The following is a 24,306-nucleotide window of genomic DNA, read 5'->3' as shown; positions in this document are numbered from 1 at the left end:
GACATCATCATCTAATAGAATGGAGAATCATTAAACCTCTTCATAGAGAGATTCGAGAAATTTAATTTAAATATCCAAAACCTCAGTTTTAAAGTGACTCTCCATCATCTAATTCTTAAAATCATAGCTCACAAATGAAAATGTATTTTGTTTTTATGTCTTGATTACTTACGTGGTTAAAAGTATCTTTATTACTTAATACCTATTAGTAATATATATGGAATGAAATATTTTTTATGTAATTAATATATGTTATCCCTTACTCATTTTTAATTTAAGACTAAATTTATAAATACACTAATAATAAATTTCCTGATTATTTGTATGTTTAATTTAAATTCAAATGAATAATTAAAATAATTGTATAATTCAAAATTCTAAAATATTTAAACAAAACAGTTAACATTAACAATAATTATAAAAGAACACTATTTTTAACCTTGGACTTAAGCACCTTCACAATAAAAGTCATATAATATGGTAAGGTGTACAGATAGGTTAATTAAAGAAAGAAGTTACGTGTAGAAGAAGAAGAAGAAAGATTACTTGGTGAGTAAATGTATATCTCTTTTTCTAAATTGGTTTCAATGTCATGGCAGTGGTTAACTACATCTCACCAATAATATCAAAATCAAAGGAAATTATTTGAGAAATTTGTTTAGTTTAGACAAGTTGGTATAAAAAGGAACTGCACCAACCAAAAAGTACAAGTCTTCTCTCTTTGCACGATAAATATATTTCATGGATTATTGTTTACAAAATTGTGCCTAATTCATTGCCTAATCACACTTAATTATTTGTTTACTTCAAAACCATTTAAAGTGCCAAATCTTTTAAGCTCATCCACTCCGCGTCAATGGAATCAATCCAAACGTAAAATATAAAACCATTGGAATAAATCCCTCACTCGTTTTTGGGAAGTGTTTTATGTAATTTAAATTATTGATTGAGAATAATAAATATAATAATTAAATTATTTATAAATATAATAATTAGTCTTCAATATTTTTATATCAACATTTTATGTTTTTTAAACAAATACTTTTCTACAATTTTATTAAAAACATTTATTTTTTAAAATAATATTTTTTATTTTATTTTTTTCCCTCCATATTAAAAAAACAAAAAATGAAATAAAAGACCCTTCAATTTTATTTTATTTTTCAAAAAAAAAAACGAATTTTATACTGATTTTCTGGTGAAATTACTTAATCATGTTTTTGCTACTACACTAAATCGTATTATTTGAATAATTTTTTGATATAATATTATATTGGAGAAAAAAATAAATTAAAAATATGTTATTTTGAAAAAAAAATGTCTTGTTTTTGTAGTGGCCTGAGTCACTACTCAAGTAAATTGTGAGAAAATTAATTGATATTTAACTAGAATTAATTCAATTTTATACTATTTTTTTTCTTTTTTAACTTTATTTCATCTTCTCATTTCTACAGATTATTTTCCTATCAGTCTCATTAAGATTATTTTTACAACATACTTAAATATATATATATATATATATATATATAAATATAAGGGTATAATTATTTTTCAGTAAAAAGTATTGTATTGAAAAAAAAGTACGCATGAGTTGTTTTACAAAATATTAATCATTTTTGCATTTCAAATATATTATGAGTATAATTAAGAAGTAGCCGTGATAGAAAAAAAAAAGTTTGCTTCGTTTTTTTTTTCACTGGAAAGTAATAGTTATATATATTAAAAAATTTGGCTGTTTATTTTGTGAATTTTATCACTTTTTTTCTTCTTATTTTATATATTATTCTCATTATTCCTATGTTTTTTTGGTCGGAGGATAAAATATAATACTTATAAAAAAATCTAATTAAGATGGGTTAATTTTTATATTGAAGGTGGAAAAAAAGTACTCAAATTGAATCAACATAAAGTGTTTAGATTAATTTAAAAGAGTACTTATTCTCTTATAAAGATTTCTTTTGTTACATATTTCATAAAATTTTCAATTTCTTTAACTGCAAGTGAGAAATGAGAAGCCATGGTTATTTTTTGTTTATAATAAATTTAAAATTAATGTTTTTAAAATATCTTTCACTCTCTTATATAAATACATGTATGAAAGTTGACACAGAAAAATAACTTTAAAAATTTATTAAAACGTAACTAAGACACACTATAAATAAAACATTAACTTAATTACACATTTTATAATTCAACTATCTTTATTTTAGTCTAAATTTATTTCTAACTTATTTTAACTTTATATTTTCACTGTTTTCATATTCTATTTATTTGTTTAATGTACAACAAAATATTGTGTATCTTTACAAAACATGCGTTTTATCACAATTTTTTTATAAACCATATATTTTGTTACTAATATAATAATCAAATATGAAAAGATTGAAAGAAAATTTTTAAAATAAATAAATTAATCCTGTGATAAAATTTCCTAAATGATGATAGTTGAGTAGTAAAATATGTAATTAAATTATTACATTTGTAGTTTATAACATTTGTGATAAATTTGATTTGATTTTTTAATTTATTTTGAAATTAATTTAGATACTTTTTTATTTGAAAAAGAAAGTATATTTTAAAAACGTAATAATTTTGTTTGAATTTAAAAAAAACATGGATGGGTCCCATAAAAAGTATGTGGTCCCCACTGAAGTTTAACAGTGACGTGAGGGGGGGCATTTACAAAGTGTGCCGCGTTCGTCGCCCAAAAGTACATAACAAATGTTCTTATATTATTGGATACTCGAAACGTGCTTTTCAAAGAATCAGAAATTTATTAACTTTTTTTTAATGGATTTCTGCCATTTTAATATGGGGTTTTAATTTTTGGGATGACATTTCCATTTTACTTCTATAATAAATATTAATATTTACAATAAAAAAATTAAAAAAAGAAAATACTTTTTTATATTTTTAAAATGAAAAATGTTTTAATTTAAAATTAACATTTTTTTATAAATAATTCAAATATTAATATTTATTAGGATGTAGGGTGGAGTATGACATGAAATAATTTTTTTTTTAATATTTTTATATTTTTAATCCAATTAAAATTGACATCAAACACACACAGATAATTTCACACAAGATTTTATAAAACAAAAAATAAGTTTTGTTTTAGATGAATATATTAGCAAATTTTTATAAACATTTCCTTGAAGTTTGTAGTTGAGCATTATAAATAAGATATAATAACACGAGTTTGAAAAGAAAATAGTATTAAATATTTCTAAAATCACTACAATAAATTATTTTTTTAGATATTGCCTTACATACACCATGCCAACTTATTTAAAAAACTTGAGAGAATTGTTGAATTCACTTTTTTATTATAAAATTGAGTAATATTGTTTCAATATCGCAATTGTAATTAAAAAAACAAATGTTTATTTGTTAAATAAAGTTGTGACAAGTTATCATACAATTCATAGTTTAATTTTTAAGTCTTGTATTTAATTTGTTTAGTTAACGATCACAACATTGAAAACAACAAATTTGTAAAATGATATCATAATAAATTATTGCATCTGATTGGTTGTTGATTTTTTTTCAATGACACTTGAGTTTATAAAGTTTTCTTTTGGTGATAAATTAGTTTTGTAGTTAATGTTTTTTAAATAATGTTTATATATTTGATTTGATTAAAAATCACGCTGATACATTTTTCGTATGCTTGGTTAATGTGTTAACATTTAAATTAAAAACATCAAAAGATAAAAACAAGTTAAGTTAATGTTTTTGTTATAAAAAATATGAGTGCCAATCCTCGTATACTAAAAAAAAATCATTAAAATTGACACCTTTATTCTCTTGTCTTTTTCTTGTTAATAAATGAATGATGATAATGATATCCAACGTTAAATTTACGATTTATATGAAAATAATATTGTAAATAATAGATTAAAAAAAATAAAATACAATGTTATCTATGTTACAAATAAAATTTTATAAGAAATAACAAAAGAACACATGATAAATAATGGTAGTGCACTACATTTAATTTTAGAAAGGAAACAAAATATCAAAATACTGAAACAATTACATTAATCCTATTACAAATATATAACAACCATATATTGAAATGATACAAAAAGGAGTAAATAAGACTTAGTTGAAATTGAAGGTACTAAATTTACACTAACCTCCTAGGTATCATATTACCTCTATTAATATTTGTCTCCAAAATAATTCATATCACATGTAAAGTATAAATATGTTTATTTTCCTTTAAATGTTTATGAAAATTGTTCTCTTATTTTAGTTATTTTGATTGTAATTTAATATATTTTTATTTTCTACTTTTTTTTTAGTTGTAAGTTAAACCATCTAGTATTTTATAATTTTGAATTTCATATTTTGTATTTAATGATAATAGAAATACTTTATTCAAACAAGAATTAAAATTTAATAAATTTAAATATTGCATTCAAATAAAATATTTTAAATTTATTAAAAGTTAAGTAATTTTCCATCAAACACAATATTAAATACTTTTAAGTATTACTACTTTTTCCAAAAAACATAATTCTTATTACTCATGTATTTAATGGTCACTTTGATCAAATAATTGAATGTAGATTTATAAGGTATAAAGTATTAAAATTACATGTCCACATTTGCACTTTCATTATTACTAGGATACTATATTCATAATTATCTAAAATTGATTCCTTATAAAAACAGAGCAAATTAAAGGTTACCCATTATTTTATAACTAAAAATAATATTTGTAGATTTTAAATCATAAAAGCAGGTAAGGATTACAAGAAGTAAAGTTCGAAAAGAGAATTAAAGTAACTCAATGGAAAAAATATATTTATATATTTTCATATATAGCTACACAAATAATAAGTTTAATTTTCCATATATGCATTTCTACAAGATTAATAAACTAATACTAATAATAAAATTAACCTCACTAAATACAGAATTTATTTTAAATAATTTAAATATAAACTTAAATCATCCAAACACAACAACTTTAGATGTTAAAAACATTAGTATTCTAAAATTTTCAATCTTTTATTTTAATTCTTAAACTTGATTAAATCAAACCATAAACTACAAGAATGATTCCATATGCTTCAAAAGAAAAAAACTATTTTAACATTCTATATTTTCTCTAACATCTATTTAACAACTACATAATAATAAAATATTAAATTAAATTATTTAATTAAAATATAAATAAATTATGAAATAAAAAATTAATAAAAGTAGTTATTAGATGAAAGTGTAAATTTTGAAGAGTGTGAAAGTATAATTTCCCAATTAAGTATTAAATTATCTGTGTTTGCATGTATTCTCACTCAAAATTTGAGGAAAATATAAAACCTCATATCTCAATTGAGATATTTTGAAAGGATTATGATATTTATGATATTTTTATATTTGTTTCATTTTATACTCACAACAAAATAATAATATTTATAATAATAAAAGAAATTTAATAAAAAAAATTAAAATAAATTTTAAAATTATAAATTTATATAAATAATTAAAATATTAATATTTATTGGATGGTATAAAAGAAACATTTTTGATTTTGAAAATGAGAAAATAACAAAAGAAGAAAAAATAAAATAAAGTCTACGATGTTGTTCCCTTGCGGTGTCAAATGCCCTGTAACGCTTTTGACAACATGGATGCAGAGGAGACGCAGTCTATTAGAACCCATTCTTCTCTCTCTTTCTCTCCCACTTCTAACACACTCACAATTTCAACGCCACCCCATAATTCCACTGCACCTCTTCATTCCTACCATCACCTTCCCCTTTTGTACTTTTCTTCTCATTCTCTTTCCACTCCCCTGTCTTCTGCCCTCAATCCGCCACTTCATTTTCTTTTTTCCAGATTTCCCACTTTTCTTTTTCTCTACAAACCGTTAAATTTACTCTCTTTTTCGCATTATAACGTCTTCTGCGCTTCTGGGCAGCTGCATAAGGTTAAGGTGCTGGCGGTGCTCCTTCCTTTTGTTTTCTTCTTTTCGTTGTTTTTGTTTCCTTTAAAAACAACAACTGTTCTGATGGTTTTCTTGCTCAATTCTCCATGTCTTGTGCTATTCAAGGCTTTTGATTTGTTTTTTGTTTTCCCTGACAAATCTTTGGGTTTTTGGTATCTGGGTTGGTCTTTGATCTTCTTGGTTGGTTGGCTAGTAGTTGGTGATGATGCAAATGTAAAATCAAAGGGGTTTTTGTCTGTTGTGGAGTTTGAATTGTTTATCAGGGGTTAAGTTTCATGGACTGATGATGCTGTTTTTGCTTGCCTGTTGTGTTGGATCTTGATGATGAAATTTTGAAGCTGTTTTTTTGGTCCTATGTTGTTCTGGTCTTCTTGGTGATTTTTTTCTTAAAGTGGTTTTGTGGGGTTTTCCCCTCGTGACCCACTCTGACAGATTTTTCTCTGCATGTCGTTTGCAATGTTGCTTTTGTGGTAAAACATGCTATGACTGTGAGCAATCTTTAGCCCTTTTTGTTTGCTTTCTATCTTACAAGATTTTTCTTCTTCTGTAATTCTCTGGATCTTTCATTTCTGGATATGTTCTCTCTCACCAGCTATGGAGTTTTGAATAATTGGATTTATTGGTGAATTGGCGGGATTGTGTTTTGTTTGCTTTATTTAGTTTCGTAGTGTTTAGTATCTGAACTTTTTGAATCCTTTTCCCCCTTTATTATTATGGTCTTCATGTTTTTCTTTTAACCTTTCAAACTTTTACATACAAACAAAACTTCTTGTTTACCCTTTTGAAGGGCTATTTGTTTGTCTGATTTTTGTTATGCTGTTTTTTCAGTCTGAACTTCTTCTTCAGGGCTGTTTTGACGTCTTCCTTTCAGAGAAAATAAACTTACATGATCTGGTTTTCACTGCAGCATATCACTCAAATCATTGTGGAAGTGGAGCTTGATATGATCATTTGTATTGGGGGAGTCAGACCTTATTAACTTTGCAAATGCTAAATTTTGCTCGGACCAGAAGTCAGCCAAGGTCAACCAGATCTATGTCTTTGGGAGGTAAGATTTTAGAATTGACAAGAAATAGTGGTATGACTCTGCTGTGCAATGAAGCTTAGGTTACTCAAAGCATTAATCAATTTCAAAATATGATTGGAAACAAGTATTTGCATAAGGTGTTTGAAAATTCATTATTTGACAAAGTTCTGTAATTTTTTTGCTTGGTTGTTTATTTATCATTATAACTAAATTGATGTTTTAAGATATATGTTTTTATGTTCATTTTAGGCATGGATTATGTGGATCCAAAAAGGAAGGGCAATTTTGTTGGAAAAGTTTTTCTTGCTGCAGCATTAACGGCATTATGCATTATCATGATCAAGAGATCTCCATCTTTGAATCCCCCTAGTCCGGTAATCCTTCTTACCTTACCTCATCAAATACTCATGATTATCATAGTCAATAAGGTATATATGTACGTTTGAATATCTATATGTTATACTTTCTATTATGTGTTTTCATGTTTTATTTAATACATTTGTTCATAAATATCTGAATGACTGAATGAGACGTGAAGGATGATGCCATATATCCTGTTAGTTTAATTTCTATTAATGAATTGTTAAATGACTGAATGAGACGTGAAGGATGATGCCATAAATCCTGTTAGTTTAATTTCTATTAATGAATTGTTCTTCTTAACTGGTTGTCAGTGAGAGAAATGATTTCTCAAATTTAATTTGATTTCTCAGAATGTTTATGCTACTTATAGGTTTACTGCATGATAGTGTGCCTTTTGTTGTCTGATAGAGTTATTTGTTGTAATGATTTTTGACATATATAAAACTTCTTTATAGTTTCTTTGGCTGTTTTGATTATTTTACTACTGAAAGATACCTTGAAGTGGCTGGTGAATGAATCATTGATAGAGATGGTGAGCTATTTTTACTGTATCAAATTAAAGAACAATGAAGCTTGTGTATGTTTGTTTTGGTGTTTGCAGGTGGTGCGAGATGTATATAAGAAAGAAAGAAATTTTGAATGAATAAAAAATGAGGATTTACAAGGGAAAAATTGTTGTAGATATGTTTTCAGTTGTAATTTTCTACCTTTTCTTGTTATGTTTTGTACATGTAAATTGATTGCTATTTTACCCTTTTGTTCAAATTGTTGATTATTCTTTTGGGGCCCTTTTCAGTTTTCCATCCGTGAACCTGGTGTCACTCATGTTTTAGTGACAGGAGGTGCAGGCTATATTGGCTCGCATGCTACCCTACGGCTTCTGAGGGATTTTTATCGTGTCACCATAGTGGTGTGCCTCTTCATAATAACAAAAGCTGCTCTGATCAATTTGAATGCATTTACTGTTCTGTCTGCTAAACAGTTTTTCTTGTTTACAGGATAATCTATCACGTGGCAATTTGGGTGCTGTCAGGGTTCTTCAAGAATTATTTCCAGAACCTGGAAGACTTCAATTTATATACGCTGACTTGGGAGATAAAGAATCTGTATCCTTATAATCTTTCCTTATTGCAAGAAATAATTTGGTGTTGAATTTATTTAAACCCTTTGTTGAAGCACAATGTTAGAGATTTCCCAAGAAAAGTTGTCTACTTGACTGGTTATTAGGTGAATAAAATATTTTCAGAGAATAAATTTGATGCTGTGATTCATTTTGCTGCTGTTGCGTATGTGGGAGAAAGCACACTTGACCCTCTTAAGTAAGTACTTATATCTTTTACTCAGGGACAAAAAGTGGGAACTGGGAAGTAGCATCTATCTGTGCTTTCTTATTTCTTCCACCCACCCATGTAGCTTGTACAACAGATTGACGTTTTAGATGGAAGTTGACATTTTCAAATTTATATTACCAATTTGACAAGGGTTTACAGATAAAGCTGGTGATTATATTTCAATAGCGTTTACATTTTTCTGATAACATATTGAGTAATAGTATTATTTTCTATCGAGGTTTTTAAATTATGTGAACATGGATAAGAACTATAAAGATGAGCACAACGTAGCTGCTGATCTAGTGTATGAAATGACGAATACCTACAGAAAAGTTGGATTGGACCTCTTTTTCTAGGAATAGCCTCTCAAAAGTTGCTTAGAAAATCATAATACTGACCAATTTTGGGTGCTAAAGAGTGTGTGAGATACCTAATTTAATGAAATTTATTATGCTATATATCTTTATTGTTGTAATTAGATATGATTTTGTTGAGAGTTGGATCAAACTGTTATGAGAATAGTAAGTGATGTTTAGATGGTTGTCACTGTAGTTGTGTATCTTCCTGTAATAATTCTTAGTTGAGGTTGATGACTTGACGTACACAATTAGCTTTGTAGCTATTTACAGTATTGATAGTTCTCTCGGATTACTCTCTTAGTTCTTTATGCACCAATGCATATAGAAAACGAGTCTTTGCTAGAATGTATTGCTTTTAATTTACTAAACTTGCTTGGTCCCCAGTTATTTTTCTGGGGGGTGGAGGAGATGGAATTATGTTATGTTTTTTGTGAGATTTAGATGTGATTCCCTGGTGTTAAAAATTATCTATTTCAGTTCTACTTTTTTTAACACTTTTTTTGTCAGGTATTATCACAATATTACATCAAATACCTTGTTGGTATTGGAATCTATGGCTAAATACGGAGTGAAGAAATTAATATATTCTAGTACATGTGCAACATATGGGGAACCTGAAAAGATGCCTATTACAGAAGAAACAGATCAGGTGGGAAATCTTAAGTGTGGATGAATGATGAGTTTGGTTAAGAACTTTTTATTTCCGTTGCACATCTTGCAATGTCGTTAATACACATTGGAATGTAGTCTTACCATTATGTTCTTCAATTCCAGAAACCAATTAATCCATATGGAAAAGCCAAGAAGATGTCAGAAGATATCATCCTTGATTTTTCTAAAACTTCTAACATGGCAGTAATGATTCTGAGGTATGTATTTTACATTTACATATCTCACTTCCCCTTATTTTAAATTGCTTATTGGTGTTTAATGTGTGCCCTTTATTCTTAAATTACTATTGATTCTCAAGAGGTGAGTCATGATTCAAGTCAAATGCATTTTTTTATTTTTCTTTTATTATTCATTTTTCTAATGCAGACTCATTCAATGCTACTCTAATATAAATATGCCATTTTCTTTCCCCGGTCTCTTTGATGTCACTGTCTGTTTTTTCCCTCCCTATGATGATGGGTGGATATGGGCTGGGAAGGTTTGAGGAAGATCCTTGTTATGTTTCTTTGTATGATAAAAACCTTTTATTAGCATTTGGCATCTACTATAAGTAAAATAAATATCAGTATTTTTTTATTTGTTTAGCATAACAAAACAGAACAAATAATGTTGTTTGGACAGTTGGTATATTATTTGAGGTTTGACAATGAATGAAAGATAGCGTGGCAAATCAATGGAACTTGGATTTAAATATAAGTGTTTATAGTTAGCTATGGTTGTGATTTCTATTTATTTTTCCCTGTGAAACTTGTAGATACTTCAATGTGATTGGATCAGATCCAGAGGGCAGATTAGGCGAGGCTCCAAGACCTGAACTTCGAGAACACGGTCGAATTTCTGGTGCGTGTTTTGATGCAGCTCGTGGTATCACAACTGGCTTAAAGGTATGTTAAGTCTATCATTTTTACTTTTGGATGAAATAGAATTTCTTTACATTTGATGCATATCTTCTCACGAGTAAGGGTGGGCAAAAAATCAAAATTATAAAATCCAATCTATAATTATCCAAATCCATATTAGTTTTAATCCATTTAAATGGATTTATTTCAAATCCAAATCCATATTTTTGGATTTTAAATCGGCCGATGTCGAGCCGAGAAGGCCCAGGCTGATGTCGAGCGGCCTAGGCAGATGTCGAGCAGAGCGGGCCTGGGCTGATGTCGAGCTAAGCGGGCCTGAGCAATGATGTGTTGAGCGGGCTTGAACTGATGTCGAACCGTCCGGTCCTGACTCGATGTTGAGTCGTCTGGACCCAGGTCGTTGTTGAGTCGTTCGAGCCTGGGCCGATGTCGAATCGAGTCGGTATGGGCCAAAGTCGAGCTGAGTGGCCGATATTGAGTCGAACCGAGTCGGTCGGGGCCGATATCAAGTCGAGGGGGTAGGGGCTGATACCTAGTCGAGCTGAGTCTTTCGGGTCCGATATCGAGTCAAGCAGGCCCAGGCCGATGTCGAGCTGAGTCGGCCAAGACCGATATTAAGCAGAGCGGGCCCAGGTTGATGTCGAACCAAGCGGGCCAAGGCCAATATTGAGCTGAGCGGGCCTGGGCCGATGTCGAGCCTAGAAGGCCCGAGCTGATGTCGAGCGGAGTGGGCCTGGGCCGATGTCAAGTTGAGCGGAGCGGGCCTAGGTTGATGTTGAACCGAGCGGACTCGGGCTGATGTTGAGCTAAGCGGGCTTGGGCGATGTCGTGTCGAGCAGGCCTGGGCTGATGTAGAGCTGAGCGGGCCTAAGCAATGTCGTGTCGAGCAGGCCCGAGTTGATGTCGAGCCAAGCGGGCCCGGGCAGATGTCAAGCAGAGCGGGCCCTGATCAATGTCGAGCCGAGCGGGCCCAGGTTGATGTCGAACCGAGTGGATTTGGGCCGATGTTGAGCCAAGCGGGCCTGGGTGATGTCGTGTCGAGCAGGTCTGGGCTGATGTAGAGCTGAGTGGGCCTGGGTCGAGGTCGTGTCGAGCGGGCCCGAGTTGATGTCGAGCCAAGCAGGCTCGGGTCGATGTCGAGCCAAGCAGGCCCGGGTCGATGTCGAGTTGTTCGGTCCTGGGCCAATGTCGATTTGTTCGGTCCCGGGCCGATGTTGAGTCCTCTGGGCCCGGGCCGGTTTTGAGTCGTTTGAGCCTGGGCCGTTGTTGAGTGGTTCAGGCCCAGGATGTCGAGTGGTCTGGGCCGATGTAGAGCCGAACGGACCCGGGCTATGTCGATCCGAGTTTGTCCGCGTCCAGGTTGAGTCGGCTTAGATCCATCTCGAGCCAAGTTAGTCTGTGTCCATATCAAAATGGAAAATGGATTTATTATAATTGACAAAGTGGATTTAATCTAGATTTAATTCACTTTAAATGGATTTAAAAAAAATCCAAATAAATTTGATCTAGTTAAAATGGATATGAATTTTAAATCCAATCCATTTATTTGGATTTGGATTGGATCTAGATTGGATTTTGCCATGACCACCCCTAGTCAGGAGCATTAGTCAAGGCAGTCGGATTAAACAGCTATATTTTCCAAAGTTACCAAACTCATGATAATCTTGCTATTTCCATGCACTCAAACTCCTACTAGATGAATGATTTTTATTGCCTCGGTAGAAGTCTTGGCATGAGTCGACCATATATAAGTAAATTTTATACCAGCTTTGTTTTGATTTTGAGTGATGGTAAGACATTAGGAGTTGTATATTGAAGTAAGGTTTCAAAATATTGTTTTTACATACAAAAGTATTGTAGCTTTTAAAATACCATGTACATAGGAGTGTGATGGCTTGTGAGAAATTTTTTTAAGTATTATCAACATTTGGATTTTAAAGGACTTATACTACAAAATTTATAGTATTTAGAAGACTTTAGACATGTATAAGATTTGGAATAATCCAATTAGATATCTTAAGCAAATATTCAAGTTACAAACGTCAATGAAAAATATAATGAAATCGTTATAGATTTGGTGTGTTTGAAGTATTTTGGTGTTGAGAACATATGAAAAGCCTCCTTCGTGAAATCTTTATTTTCTTCCTCAGAAGGTTTTGCAACGATATCATCAGTGGCTAATTTGGAACCATTTCCATTAGCAATTCCACTCCGAACAACAATCTTCAAATCCTATCATTCAAAGTTGCAAAGAAAATAATCCGTTGTAATATATTGCAAATAACACAGTGTGTGTCCTGTTGTAAACTATAATGAACATGTACTGATTGTATCTGTTTGCACCATGCAGGTTAGAGGAACTGACTACAAGACACCGGATGGAACATGCATACGAGACTACATTGATGTAACCGATTTGGTTGATGCTCATGTGAAGGCTCTTGAAAAGGCACAACCGGGGAAAGTAGGGATCTACAATGTTGGCACTGGAAAAGGTAGGTTTTTTATTACACTTTGAATATGAAGAAATAATGTTTTGATGCCAATCCACGGATTTCTCATAAGGGGTTTATAATTTATCAGGTAGATCAGTGAAGGAGTTTGTGGATGCATGCAAAAAGGCCACAGGGGTGAACATCAAAGTGGACCTTCTTCCTCGTAGACCTGGTGATTATGCAGAAGTGTATAGTGACCCTTCTAAGATAAACTTGGAACTGAATTGGACTGCAAAACACACTGACCTTGAGAAGAGCTTACAGATTGCATGGAAATGGCAAAAATCTCATCGTAATGGTTATGGCATTTCATCTGCAATCTGAGTTTGTACTGATCTCACATCATGGGCCTCACCATTATATTTTTTGTCCCTAGGGAGTTTGCTAGTTCATTCGTTATACTTACATGTGTATTCGACGTACAATGAGTCAATAATGATAATGTTTTCTGTTGCAGCATTCACCTAACCAAATAATATTCAATCGTGGAATTAGCTGTAATACTTCTTTTTTTCGAAGCTTTATGACATTTTTTTAATACTCCATCTAGACAATATGCTTCTAACATAATCACACACGTCAATAAAAAAACAATTTAGTAAAATTTTAAAAGATGTTACAAATAATCTACTTCCCTTCTTCTCTTAGGTGTTATATTATTGTTTTTTTTATAATTTTTCTTCTTTTTAAGTGTCGTATTTTTTAAATATTTTTTTTTATCTAATAACGTTTTGTAAATATTTAATTAAAGTAAAAAATATATATTTGTTGATGTTGATTTCTAAAAAAAACTCTAAAACGACACATTAATTATTCTGTTGTTCCTTACCTTTCATCTAGGTTTTAATTAGTTTGTATATAATCCTTGTAATACAAATAAGAAAAAAGTAAAATAAATAAATATTCTAAACATTTTATTATTATTTTTTTATTAATTAGTTTTTCCAAAAAAACCTTGAATAATACTTAAAAAGAAGTAAAAGAAATACCAAATTAGCTTTCATTAATAATATTTTAAATTTTTTTACTATTCATTTATACAAAATATAAAAAATCATAACCTTTAATAGGGATAAACAATAAAATAAATATAAAGTTCAAAAATTATAAAATACTTTATAAGAAGGATCAACATTTTTTTTTAAAACGTATCTTATTATAAGGATGGAAATAGTAACATTCTTCTTGTAATTTAATGCTATAATCAATTGATGTGACGTATATTTATGGATTTGATGATGTAATACTAGCGTAATCATAATGTACCATCATTATTTTATTATCATTATAGTGGTTTCAACAAAATAATAAAAGACATTGTCTAAAAAATGTTTGAATCTTACAAACTATTATTATTTCAATATTAAGAATATATAAAATACTCGCAAAAGAATTATTTGTATGCATCTCTATCAAAAATTTAAAACTTCGGACACTATTTAGAATTTATCAAAAAATTAAAAAAACAACTAATTTATTCTATATCCAAAATAAATTAAAAAATTTAAACCACTGCATTAAATAATACAATTTGTTATCATTTTAATAAACTTTTAGAATTTGGTGTTAGTACAATAAAACATTTTTTAAAAATATTAAGCAAATAAGTACACTTAAAGCTTGGAAAATACTTATTAAATACTAATCACATGTTTTTTTAGTGAAAATATTAATTTCCAAAATAAACCCGAGCAAATAATCTATTGAAAATTTCCAACTAATCAATACCTGCATTAATGTTTAAATTTAAATGAGCATTATTCCATAATCAACGATAAATAATGGATATATTTCCAACTAATACTACAAATATTATTCATCAATTGTTCATAAAAACTGTCACATTCACACACAAAACCAACTAATTTTATCACATTTTCTGCAAATTAACTAACACACTATTATGTTTCAATTATGGGTTATCTGCAAACTTCAACATATTAATAAATATTCAATCTCTATCCAAATATAAGTCGAGACCAACAGCGTCAACCACCAGTATTCTGGTCATGTTACTGCAAAAGCCAAAATAGATACCCCAGGTTAATCACAAAAACGCATTGATGTACACTACCCCTTTCCATATACACGATTTAGTTGGCAAACAACTACTTCACCACAATCAATTTTATTTTTGACATGAAAAATACATATAAGAGAGTACAAAACTTTGGATAAAAGTGAATACATATTCGCCAATCTATCCACTCTCGTAATCTTGTTTACTCAATCAATACCTATAGCCATTTCTTCTTTTTTTAGTAAAATATACGATGTAAATTAACTTGCGTAACAAATAATGTCAGATGTAGCTTTTACAACATCAAGACTCAGTAAACCAAACAATGTTATAAATTTGAATACTATGCCACATTACCCAGTTGATTATGTTCTAAGATACGCAACCCAATACAATGGCCACGATAAGGTGTGAAGATTGCATGGAAGACCTCAAACCATTCAACTCCTGAAAGAAATTGAATAATCGACTCATGAAGAAAATGTTTGTAGAGCTCTATCAAAACTTTCTTCTGCTGATGTTACCCGTTTGACGAGAACATGATCTGCGTGAGAAAGTTTCAGCTGGCTGCAAAGCAATGCAAGTCACATACATTGGTAAAAAATATACGTGATAGAGAATAAGAAATACCAAACCAGATCAAGTGATAAACGGAAAGCAAGGAATAAATTAAAAAGGGGAAAGTAAACCCAGAAGTGTAACGGGACATTCAATCAAATAAGAAACAAAAAAGCTTTATGTTCCCTATTCACTCAGTAAAATTATATACTGAAAGTTAAAAAATACCCTCCCATTGACGATGGCAGATGAAAGCTATTTTTACAAAGGAAGTGGAGAGTTAGGGACTGTTTGGTTCAACTCAGGAAAGAGGAAGAAAGAAGTTTCAAAATTAATTTACTTTAAAACCTTATAGTATCGAATTTCAAAATGTAAATAACAGTATTTTTGTCAATACACTTGAAATGTGTTAAATCAACTCCCCTTTTAGATTAGGGGTGTTAAGTGTTCAACTCCAAAAAAAAATTGTTTCTTCCCAGCATGGCTTGGTTTAATGTTTTGAACAATATTATTCAACCCTTTAAATTGAACAAATGTCTATTGTGTGTAAGTATACATGGTATGCCTTTTCTATATATTATATTAAAGTTTTGGACTTGACATATTACCAGTTTGAGAACAACTCATGTTCTCTTATTTATATAACCGATGTTAACTTCACTAATTACTATAACTGTTGAAGGGTATGTTAAAATTCAGTATTGATATGGTGCCGATAAGATTTGACACTCCAAATTGGGGAGAAACATTGTGAGGTTTGGATTTAAAATCTGTGATCCATGGAATATTGGTTGGTTCAATATAGAATTCATATAAATTCTAACACTATATTCATCAACTTATAACAAGAATGAGTGCATGCTTTTAAAACGTTGATCCATTCTGTGCCAACCCTGAAGCTCTCATTCACCCAATACTAGTATTTAAAACTTAAGAGCTACGAAAGTTTTTTAACAAGTTAGGAAGGCATAACTCCATCTATAAAATACAAACACACCTAGCATGCCCTGACTCATAACAAATACATATAATTGATTCAGAATTGAATAGTACTTTTCTCAAGGAACTAAGATTCAGCCAGCAATGTACGACATTATATCCATGCAATAGGATATTTTCAATAAACATACAGCGATAAATATTAAATGTAAGAAGATGTCCAAAGAGTTATTCACAGAGAAAGAGAGAGGAAACAAACAGTAAAGATGTCCAAAGAGTTTACCTGAACGATTTGTTAGATGGCTTGCCAAGATGAAGGCAGCATACAACTAGATTGGCTAGCGTTTCAGGATCCCTGGCATCCTGTATAAGCCACACAATTTTCATCACACACAATTTTCCAAAACAACAAATCACCCATCAAAAGGCATTTTTGAACAACAGATTAAAAGCTAAAAACAAGAGCTCGCACAAAGTACACTCAGAAAAAAATCCTTTCAGGATGAGATCAGTTTAAAAGGAAAAAAATATAAACAACATTCACCTTTTCTTCCATCTGCTTTCTACCCTAATTTCTTCCTATCTCTCTTTTCTATAATATCACTCATCAAATCTTATCACTTTTCCCTCTTCCTTCTCCTTTTCTTTCCATTTCTCTCTTTTTTCCCCTACATACTCCAGAAAATGGTGTGCCTGTCTATAATAACTAAAAATTCTCGGAAAGTAACTCAGCAATTTAAAAATCTAAGAAAATCATAAGCACAATACAAAATCAATTAAATTATCAAATCCATGGAAGAGAACACCAGTAGAATAAGAACAGTGTGTAAAACGTGCCTTGTTCAACGCTTCAACCAAAAGGGTCTCTGCTTCGTCAAAGTTGCCCATGTGCATGCAGCAAACCGCCTTGCCATTCAAAAGCAAACTGGTGGACTGATACCTCTCCGACATATCTTGGAATATCAGATACGCCTCCTGAATCTTCGACCCTCCCTGATCCACCATCATCCGGCCAAACCCATCAATTAAACACTCCAAAATTTATCACTTTTTTTACTATTATTTCTACTTAGTAGGTGTTAAACCTAACTCAATCTTCCATAATCAGCCTGTAAGATGCAGAATCTAAGACTTTCATACTTGAATTTGATCATATATCACATCTCCGAAAATTACAATTCCTAATTTCTTATCACAACAACTATTATAAATAAATTAACTAATACCACAGCCAAATCGAGCCACGCATTGGCGAGTTGAGTGAGAGTGTGATCCTCATCGATCTGCTGCATGGTCCGCAGCTGCCTCTCCGCGTAATCCGACCTATGCATCTTAATGAAGATCTGAACATTCAACGCGTGCCTGAAAACAAAACAAAAAACGCAAAAACAATTACAGTAAAGAAACGAAATAATTAAAATGAAAAAAAAAAGATAAAAAGAGAGAGAAGAATTATACAGTTCCATGGTCCCTCCGGCATTGGTGTGTTTAAGAGCTTCGTTGAAATCATTCTCGTGGAGGAAGACGAGACCGGCGACGAGCCTGAGCGTGGCGTTGTTGCCGATGGCGGGATCCGCCAGCCATTCCCTGAGGCTGGAGATAGCGGAGTCCTGCGAGATTTCGAGAGGAGAGCGGATGAGATAAGTGAGACGAGAAATTGAGGAGAAAATGAAAGAAGCATGCCTTGGTGTCGGGAGAGGAGAAATAGAGGGCGAGGAGTTTGACGGCCTGGAGAGGAGTGGGAGCGTCGTCGTGGATCTCGGAAATGACGAACTGCAACTGACCGAGGGCGATGTAGCAGCGGTGGACGAGGGTGTCGCGCTCTAGGGCGTCGTCTTCGGAGAGGTTGGAGACGTCGCTGCTGTTGATGGCGGCTTGGTAGGCGCCGAGATAGAAATTGTTGCGGAGGTTGAACAGGTGATCCGGTGTCGCCATCGATAGATTCAGATCTCAGCGATCAAGCACACGATTCACACACAAACAGAGAGGGAGAGAGAGAACTCAGACTCTCGTCACTCGCATTCTTTTTGTTTCGTGTTCTCAGTATTCTGGGCTGTTATTGGGCCTACTATCAACATCTCAACAGTAGGAGTTTCTTCCTGCACCCCTAAACTTTTCTTCTGCACTCATACATTTTTTCTTTCTGCAGCCTACATTTTTTGAAATGTAAGAAAAAATATTTCGAGAATAGAAGTTATATAAGTAACATTTTTTGAAATGTAAGAAAAAGTATTTCGAGAATAGAAGTTATATGTAAAGGATGTTTCCAAAATAAGATATCCCGACAAAATCTTTTATAATATACTTTCTGTAACATTTTTTATTTATTTCCGGATTGATAAATCCAAAATTAATAAAATATGTTCTTAAAAATATGTTTCAAAAATATTCTGAAAAAAAAAAATCCAAAAATATTTGTACACCTCCCGCTACATTATAATTAAAAAAAATACTTTTTAAAATATTAGTAATTTCTAAAAAATACTTTCCAAGAATGTACTAAAGAAATTTCATGGTAAAAATCCTGAAAAAAAAAAATCACAGTGGGAATCGGACACATAATCTCAAGTAATAATTTAAAATTGATTTTAAACTATTCTACGGTAATTATTTCAAAACGTTACATAATCTTTTTTGTCTCATAAATATCATGAACGATTTAAAAATATTCAGTCCATAAACTTAAAAATTCGAAACCTTAAAATTAAGACAACATATTTGTTGGTTTTAAGAAAAAGTATGTAACTGAAGGAGAGATGGTGTAACTATGTTTTCTAAACAAACTTTCTGAAAGATTTTAAGAACTTCTGAGATAAAATTCTCTTGAAAGTTATAATTTTACGTTTGTGGAATGATTTTTTTCAAATATATTTTAAATTATTTTGTTTCATAATCATAATTAAAAATGTATTATAAAATTATTAAAATAATGGATTCAAAATAGTTTAACATTAATTTTAGATCATTTATTATGTGTAATATATTTTAGATTGGGCTTTTCTTCAAAATGTAAAAATGTTAAGTCATTACGCTGTATTACGTGAAAGAATACTCTCTTGATTTTACTTTCCATTTCTTTCCCCTTCTACTCTATCTTTTTTTTTCTGTATTTTGAAATTGTTAATAATATAAAGTGAATTTAAAATTAATTGAAAATACGATATTCTAGAATTATTATGTAAAATAAGTTTTATCAACCACATTTCGAACTATTCATTATTAATGACAAAAACAACTTTAAAATAAATATTATAAAACAAAACATAAGACATTAAGAAACAAATATATTTAAAAATGCGATTTTGGATAATATTTTTACTATTTTGGATTAAAAAAAATTGTTATAAGCCAATTCTTCTTGCACCTCGATATTTTTTATCTCTATCCTTCATTTTTTTTTTAATTTCAACCATATCCTTTTGAGTATGTTAGAAAGAGTGATGTCTTATTCTTCATCTTTAAGTGATAGTGGTGGCTGATGGTGAAAGTTGGTGATTGGAGTAGGTTTTGTGATGTTTTAACTATTTCTTTACATTTTTTATAAGTCACAAAACTCCTAAAAAAAAACCTAGTTGTACAAAATTAAAAAAAAATTATTTTCGTACTAAAAAATGTTAAATACAACTTTTTTAACTCTCTTTCATGCGTTCAAATTATGAAATTGTTCTTTCAAACACTGAGAGAGAAGTATGAGTGTGAAAGTGCAATTGAGATTATTTAAAAAATGTAAGATTGTGTTTCATTTAAGTTATTTTTATTTTTTTAAATGTTAAGACTAATTTTTCACAATTATAATTGGGGGAGGGAGAATTTGGTCTTTTTAAATGGTGTTAAAAAAAGTGCTTAGATGAACTTTATTATTCTCATCGTGGTATTTTTAAGGACTATTTCATTTTATATCTTATTAAATTCCTGCCATTGAAAATTAAATCATTCAATTGTTTAAATACATTAAACCACACTAATTCAAACCTAATTAAACTAACCTGAAGCAATAGTTCTTTCCCCATTCGAGATCTTTCACTAATTCGTCTAAATCCTATTGTAATTTTTTTTATTTGCTTCGCTTGAGAGTAAAGCACAATTTTATATCCACACGAGCAACTATTAGGTTTTATTTCTTTTAATTTTGTGTTGTGTACAAAAATTACAAGCACAATCATACGTCCACACGAACAATTATTATGATGTTTTATTTCTTCCACTGTGTTGCGTACAAAATTACAAGCACAAAGCTATTTATTTTACTTATTTTTAAGTATTATTCAAAGTTTTTTTTTGGAAAACCTAATTAATATTTTCTTATAGATTTAAGATAAACTCTCCTAAACTATATACCATATGATATGGTGATTTATTATAAACTATATACCATTTGATATGATGATTTATTAATTTAAAAGGACTAGGAGTTATATTGATTATTCTATTTTATATTGTACTTGGAGACCAGTTAATAATTTATTGAGCCTCCTCTTACAATGGAACCATTTGGGAATGGAAAATACAAACCAAAACAATAGTTTCATGTATATATAACACAGCACATGTAACCCTCAGCTTCCTTTGATAGTTAGTGATAGCTACTGTTGTTGCATAATAAATGAGGAATGATATATGGACAACCTGCTCTACTATACAATTCTTAATTAATGATATAAAAAAGGGTATTTTTGTCATTTTATACAAAAAAAATTGAAATTTTAGAAAAAAAAAATGGTTGTATATTGGAGCAAAGTTGTCCATGTATCATTTTCCCATAATAAATATTTGGGGTGAGATGAAAAAGAGAGGAAGGTAATTAGTACTGTTTCTAGCCCACTATATCTGCTGTCAATTTGTCCAAAATGTTCAGCCCATTCTGAGAAGCAATTATCACTGTGCATCTGCATCACATCATAACAATACAAATAAATGAGTTGACATTGTCAAGCAAACCACTTTCCACTGCTTCTGTTGTCGAGGAAGAAGAATACTAATAGAACCAATGCAATAATAATTTGGTGAAAGTGTGATTTTTAGTGACTAAGATGTTGACCATAATTGCATTTACTCATTGGACTAAAATTGGTGCACCTAAAGCAAACAATACATCTCTGAAATGATAGTTTTAAAAGGATAATATTTTTACTATATTGGATTAAAAAAATTTGTTATAAGTCAAATTCTTCTTGCACCTCTATATCTTTTTCTATGCACCTTCATTTTTTTAAATTTCAACAATACCCTTCTGAGCATGTTGGAAAGAGTGATGCCTTCTTCTTCATCTTTAAGGCTCTGTTTGGATTGAGGAGGGGATGTGTGAGGATTTGAGGGAGTGGATGTTGTGAGGATGTGTGAGGAAAGTGTGAAGAAAGTGAGGGTGTTTGAATTGTGTGAGGAAAGTTTATGGGAGTTTGTGAGTGATGTGATGGTTATGATGAAATTTTAATTTTTTTTGAAGGTGTGAATTGTTACTTTACAGATTAACCCTTGCCTATTAAAAAAATTAATAATAAAATGAGTTGTTTTTTTTAAAAATGAAAAACTTTCACACATTTCGTAAATTAAAAAATTATAATTAAAAAAATATATGTTAAATGTAAATATATATAATATAAAAACTATAATTAGAAAAAAAATATGTATTCAACAAATTATATAAATGAAATATTTTATTTAACTATATTTTTTTTTACACTAATTTATAATATTTTATAAAATAATAAACAAACTTAAAACTTCCTTAAAATTTATTATGATTTGTTTCTTCATTTTAAATATTATATATATATATATATATATATATATTTTAAACATTGTACAATAATTTTTTTAAAATACTAATACATTCTAATGAAGCATTGTGATACATTCAAATGAGGGTAAATTTGGAAATAAGGGATGCTGACACGGCTTTCCTTCTACATCTCTTCATTTTGAGGGGAGAGAATATTTACTGTTCACAGGTATATCCTCTCCTTCACTTCCCTGCACATCCCTTGATCCAAACCATGGATATCCACTCACATCCTTCCTCTTGAACAGTACATTCATGGAAGCAAACAGGGGGTAAGTGATAGTATTAATTGTGGTGACTCATTGTGAAAGTTAGTGGTTGGGGTAAGTTTTGTTGTGTTTTCACTTATGACTGTTTTTTCATCTACTTATTTCTTTTCATCTTTTAAGAAGTCACAAAACTCATACAAAATCAATCTGGTGTTAACATGGAGTACAAAATTAAAAAAAAAAATTATCTTCACACTAAAAAATGTTAAATACAACTTTTTTTTTTCAACACGTTCAGGCTCAAATTATGAAATTATTGTAGTTGAAAGAAAAGTATGAGTATAGAGGTGTAAATGAGGTTATTTAAAAAAGGTAAGATTGTGTTTCATTTAAGTTATTTAAAAAAATTTAAATTTTTTTTTTTAAATGTTAAGACTATTTTTTTACAATTATAATGGAAGTGTAGGGGAAAGACATTGAGTTGGTGGAAGAATTTGATCTTTTCAAATCGTTCCATTTTAGATAGGAAAAAATGGTGTTAAAAGAAATGTTTAGTTCGACTTTATTATTTTCATCCAGGTATTTTTAAGGACTATTTCATTTTATATCTTATTATATTTCTGACTATTTTTATTTATTTATTTGGAAATAAACGAGAATGAACTATGATTCTTATAGAACGCAATATTATACCTTTCTTTTTAAAAAAAAACTTCAGTTTCTTTTTTTCAAATTTTCTGAAAATAAGTACATTTGATGATAACACTTATTATTTTGTTATGGCATACACAACAAAAACTTTTATAATATATTATGCAATCACAGTCCTATTAGCATAAAAAAAACAATTTTCATTATGCATTTCAACAAAACAAAATGAGGTACTAACTAAATAGTATTTTCGTAAAAAAAAAATGAAAAAGATGGAGTGTAAGACAAGTGGGGTTAGGTTAGAAAAACTAAAGATTGATTTCAAATTTATATATAATTATTTTTATCCATTTGCAAATGATCATCGATGGGGTGTTTATTTAATAATTAGAAATAAGGTAAATTGTGGTTTTATTTCAATATCACTTTCAATATAAAAAGTGAGTTTTATGATAATAAGATACATGCAAAGGAGGTTTATTCAGAAGTTCTAGCTTCAACATGCAGATAAGCACTTTACTCTCCAAGTTTTATTTATTCATAGTACTTCTTGGTGTTAACTTCTTTCAATAGTACATCTCTCGTATCTGCAAAAAGACATGATTAATTTAAGATATTAAAAAACAATCAAACATGATATATATAATTAAGAGAAGTGATAAGAAGAATAAAAATAACTTTGAGAAGTGTAATTTACCTCAACTTCCTGAACCGACCCCTGAGGTGCATAATTTGGCAGAAGGTCATGTAAGAATTTCTTGCGGTGATCAGTTGGAAGACCATTAAAAGCTTTTAGATCAGCAGGATTCTTATGAAGGTGCGCATATACAAGAGTCAAGTAATTATTTTCAACACCTATTTTCGTCAATTCTTTCCATAATTTCTCATTAGCACCTTCCTCATTTTCATTCACCTCTTTAAATCAAAACAGAAGGAGTTGGAAGAAAAATTCAGAATCACACAGCACCCAATGAAATTATAAACAAGAAAGGATTGAAGTGTAAAAAATATATATTAATTAGCACGTTATGTTACCTCCACTCTGAATGTTAGCACCAACAAAACTCTGACGACCTTGACT

General features: G+C 30.2%; 4 protein-coding genes across 10 annotated transcripts in view; 1 reads left to right on the top strand and 3 right to left on the bottom strand.

Moving 5' to 3' along the window:
- Window positions 1-5,553: 5,553 nt before the first annotated feature.
- LOC137831977 (UDP-arabinose 4-epimerase 1-like) lies at window positions 5,554-13,570 on the top strand. Of its 6 annotated transcripts, none has more exons than XM_068639913.1 (11): window positions 5,554-5,950; window positions 6,870-7,010; window positions 7,239-7,363; window positions 8,149-8,262; window positions 8,351-8,458; window positions 8,580-8,671; window positions 9,550-9,691; window positions 9,817-9,911; window positions 10,469-10,598; window positions 12,925-13,069; window positions 13,158-13,570. In XM_068639913.1, the coding sequence occupies exons 2-11, from the start codon at window positions 6,950-6,952 to the stop codon at window positions 13,391-13,393; spliced, it is 1,248 nt and encodes a 415-aa protein (XP_068496014.1). In that variant the 5' UTR covers window positions 5,554-5,950; window positions 6,870-6,949; the 3' UTR covers window positions 13,394-13,570. The 6 variants fall into 6 exon arrangements, with proteins under 6 accessions (XP_068496014.1, XP_068496011.1, XP_068496016.1 ...); XM_068639910.1 differs by having other exon boundaries at window positions 12,925-13,073; window positions 13,162-13,570; XM_068639915.1 differs by having other exon boundaries at window positions 5,644-5,944.
- Window positions 13,571-15,181: 1,611 nt separating this feature from the next.
- LOC137831976 (coatomer subunit epsilon-1) lies at window positions 15,182-18,673 on the bottom strand. Its single transcript, XM_068639908.1, has 6 exons — window positions 18,270-18,673; window positions 18,045-18,196; window positions 17,813-17,948; window positions 17,424-17,579; window positions 16,870-16,949; window positions 15,182-15,656 (listed from the first exon to the last, which is right to left on the bottom strand). Exons 1-6 carry the CDS (start codon window positions 18,519-18,521, stop codon window positions 15,560-15,562), a joined length of 873 nt encoding a protein of 290 aa, XP_068496009.1. The 5' UTR covers window positions 18,522-18,673; the 3' UTR covers window positions 15,182-15,559.
- Window positions 18,674-21,381: 2,708 nt separating this feature from the next.
- LOC137831979 (probable ribose-5-phosphate isomerase 4, chloroplastic) overlaps window positions 21,382-24,306 on the bottom strand; it is a 12,413-nt gene continuing 9,488 nt past the window's right edge. The window contains exon 9 of the mRNA XM_068639918.1: window positions 21,382-21,472. Within this exon, the coding sequence (XP_068496019.1) occupies window positions 21,400-21,472 (73 nt within the window). The 3' untranslated portion in view covers window positions 21,382-21,399. The remainder of the gene's footprint in view (window positions 21,473-24,306) is intronic.
- Window positions 23,624-24,306, bottom strand: part of LOC137833126 (uncharacterized) — an 886-nt gene continuing 203 nt past the window's right edge. Inside the window, exons 1-3 of one of the 2 annotated variants that reach the window (XM_068641497.1) lie at window positions 24,261-24,306; window positions 23,923-24,140; window positions 23,624-23,812 (exon numbers count right to left, since the gene is read on the bottom strand). The exon at window positions 24,261-24,306 is cut by the window's right edge and continues 203 nt beyond it. In XM_068641497.1, coding sequence (XP_068497598.1) covers window positions 23,792-23,812; window positions 23,923-24,140; window positions 24,261-24,306 — 285 coding nt within the window. In that variant the 3' untranslated portion in view covers window positions 23,624-23,791. The remainder of the gene's footprint in view (window positions 23,813-23,922; window positions 24,141-24,260) is intronic. The other variant, XM_068641498.1, reaches the window with a different exon arrangement.

This window comes from Phaseolus vulgaris, chromosome 6 (assembly GCF_000499845.2).
Source record: "Phaseolus vulgaris cultivar G19833 chromosome 6, P. vulgaris v2.0, whole genome shotgun sequence".
Lineage (NCBI taxonomy): Eukaryota > Viridiplantae > Streptophyta > Magnoliopsida > Fabales > Fabaceae > Phaseolus > Phaseolus vulgaris.
The sequence above is the reverse complement of the archived record's forward strand: the minus strand, read 5'-3'. Positions and strand labels throughout refer to the sequence as shown.

Excerpts from the sequence above, each read along its gene's own strand:
- LOC137831977 (XM_068639913.1), top strand. The coding sequence starts at position 6,950 with ATGCTAAATTTTGCTCGGACCAGAAGTCAGCCAAGGTCAACCAGATCT. Across the intron at positions 8,263-8,350 it reads TTTATCGTGTCACCATAGTG|GATAATCTATCACGTGGCAA; the intron begins GTGTGCCTCTTC and ends TCTTGTTTACAG. Across the intron at positions 9,912-10,468 it reads ATGGCAGTAATGATTCTGAG|ATACTTCAATGTGATTGGAT; the intron begins GTATGTATTTTA and ends TGAAACTTGTAG.
- LOC137831976 (XM_068639908.1), bottom strand. The coding sequence starts at position 18,521 with ATGGCGACACCGGATCACCTGTTCAACCTCCGCAACAATTTCTATCTC. Across the intron at positions 17,580-17,812 it reads CGTGGCTCGATTTGGCTGTG|GGAGGGTCGAAGATTCAGGA; the intron begins GTATTAGTTAAT and ends ATGGTGGATCAG. Across the intron at positions 15,657-16,869 it reads CCATCTAACAAATCGTTCAG|CCAGCTGAAACTTTCTCACG; the intron begins GTAAACTCTTTG and ends ATTGCTTTGCAG.